Raw genomic sequence first — 1,458 nt, forward strand, 5'->3', positions numbered from 1 at the left:
CTTTTATAATGAGCAGAATGAGCAGCTTTAGAGTGAAGGTTGGTTTGTCTCCAATTACTCTGCAGACATGAGGCGTGCTCACCCCTGCCGGTCGTGCGTGGAACTGATCCAGATCATGAGGGGGCTGGACTTGGTCCAGGTACGAGAAAGGGGAAGAAAAAAAAAAGCTGGCAGGGTGATGAAGAGGGAGATCTCCTCCTGAGAGCTTCCAGTCCGCAGAAACACTGAAGCAGAGCGCAGCGAAGGAGCGCAGCTCATCCAGATCGGTGCCAGACGCACAGCGCGTTTTGGTTATTTTTATTAGAGAAACTTTCTTCGCTTTTTTTATTTTTATTTTTTTAAGAAAAGCAAAACCTTTAATTCAAATTGCAAACAATGGTTTATTAGTTAAAGGATACCTTTGGATTGAAGTGATCCACTCCTTACGCGCAGGTAGGAACTTTATAATTAACCTGTAATTTAAGAAACTTTTGTATCACATCTGACTTTTAAATCTCTTCTTTCTTTATTTAGGAACCTTGTTCAGGTGAAAGTGATTATTTCCTCTTAGCGCGGCAGCTTGGGCTGATTTCTTTATTTAAAAAAGCAGAAGAAAAAAAAAACAGAAACCAAAACTCGCCAGGTTGACTTTATCTGGGAGGTTTTTGCTGCTGAGCTGTCCCAGAAATGGTGGGGCACCTACATTTACAAGCGATGGATGACAGCCTTAAAGGAAAGAACCGGGAAGGGCTCCTCGACAGTCCGGATTCGGGCCTGCCCCCCAGTCCCAGTCCGCCCTTCTGCTCTCTGTCTCCGGCTCCCATCGAGACGCGCTCCGGCGGCTGCGCGACGCCTGTTGACAGCATTCCTGGATGTTACAGAAAGGAGAACAGAGAAGGAAAACTGGTAAGAAACACTCATCTGAACTGATTTACATTCATATGAATATTTAAAGGCAGCAGATTCAAAGTCACAATGAATTACTTTATGATTAAAAAGGAGACAAAGTGGGAAGATTTGAGGTTTGAGCAGAAACAGATTTCAGATCAGCTTCTTCTCTCACATCTGGAAGCTCTCTCTCTCCTCTGCCTCAGCTGCAAACCTCTGATCTTTCTCCTTTGGTGGAGATTGGCCCCTATTAGGAGGCTGCAGAAGCATCAGCTGGGCTCCAGCTAAGGTCAGCCAGTTGATACTGTTGGCACAGGGGGTCCGGGGACTCCAAGGGGCCCCTTATAGGTGAGATGTTTCAGCAGGATGACAGGAGCCTCCAAAACAAAATGTGAAATAAATGACTGCTTAGTGATTGGCTCTTCTCCTCTTTACAAAAATCCCCCAGGAGATTTCTGTTTAAACCTGTTTGAAGCAGCTAATTGCTTGTTAATCAGGTCTGGACCTCCCCATCCTGTTTGAGGAGAAGGATTCAAACATCTCCATAACATTTGGACTTTTCCACTAGAACAGCATTTCTTCTCCTTCAAT

The 1,458-nt window shown here is 45.0% G+C and overlaps 1 protein-coding gene across 1 annotated transcript in view; it reads left to right on the plus strand.

The window, feature by feature from the left end:
* The first annotated feature begins 209 nt into the window (after window positions 1-209).
* The window catches only part of LOC107081820 (filamin-interacting protein FAM101A-like), an 11,435-nt gene continuing 10,186 nt past the window's right edge, over window positions 210-1,458 (plus strand). Inside the window, exons 1-2 of the mRNA XM_015370121.1 lie at window positions 210-432; window positions 514-885. Of these exons, the coding sequence (XP_015225607.1) occupies window positions 667-885 (219 nt within the window). The 5' untranslated portion in view covers window positions 210-432; window positions 514-666. The remainder of the gene's footprint in view (window positions 433-513; window positions 886-1,458) is intronic.

Source organism: Cyprinodon variegatus, unplaced genomic scaffold (genome assembly GCF_000732505.1).
Source record: "Cyprinodon variegatus isolate N-32 unplaced genomic scaffold, C_variegatus-1.0 Scaffold41, whole genome shotgun sequence".
Lineage (NCBI taxonomy): Eukaryota > Metazoa > Chordata > Actinopteri > Cyprinodontiformes > Cyprinodontidae > Cyprinodon > Cyprinodon variegatus.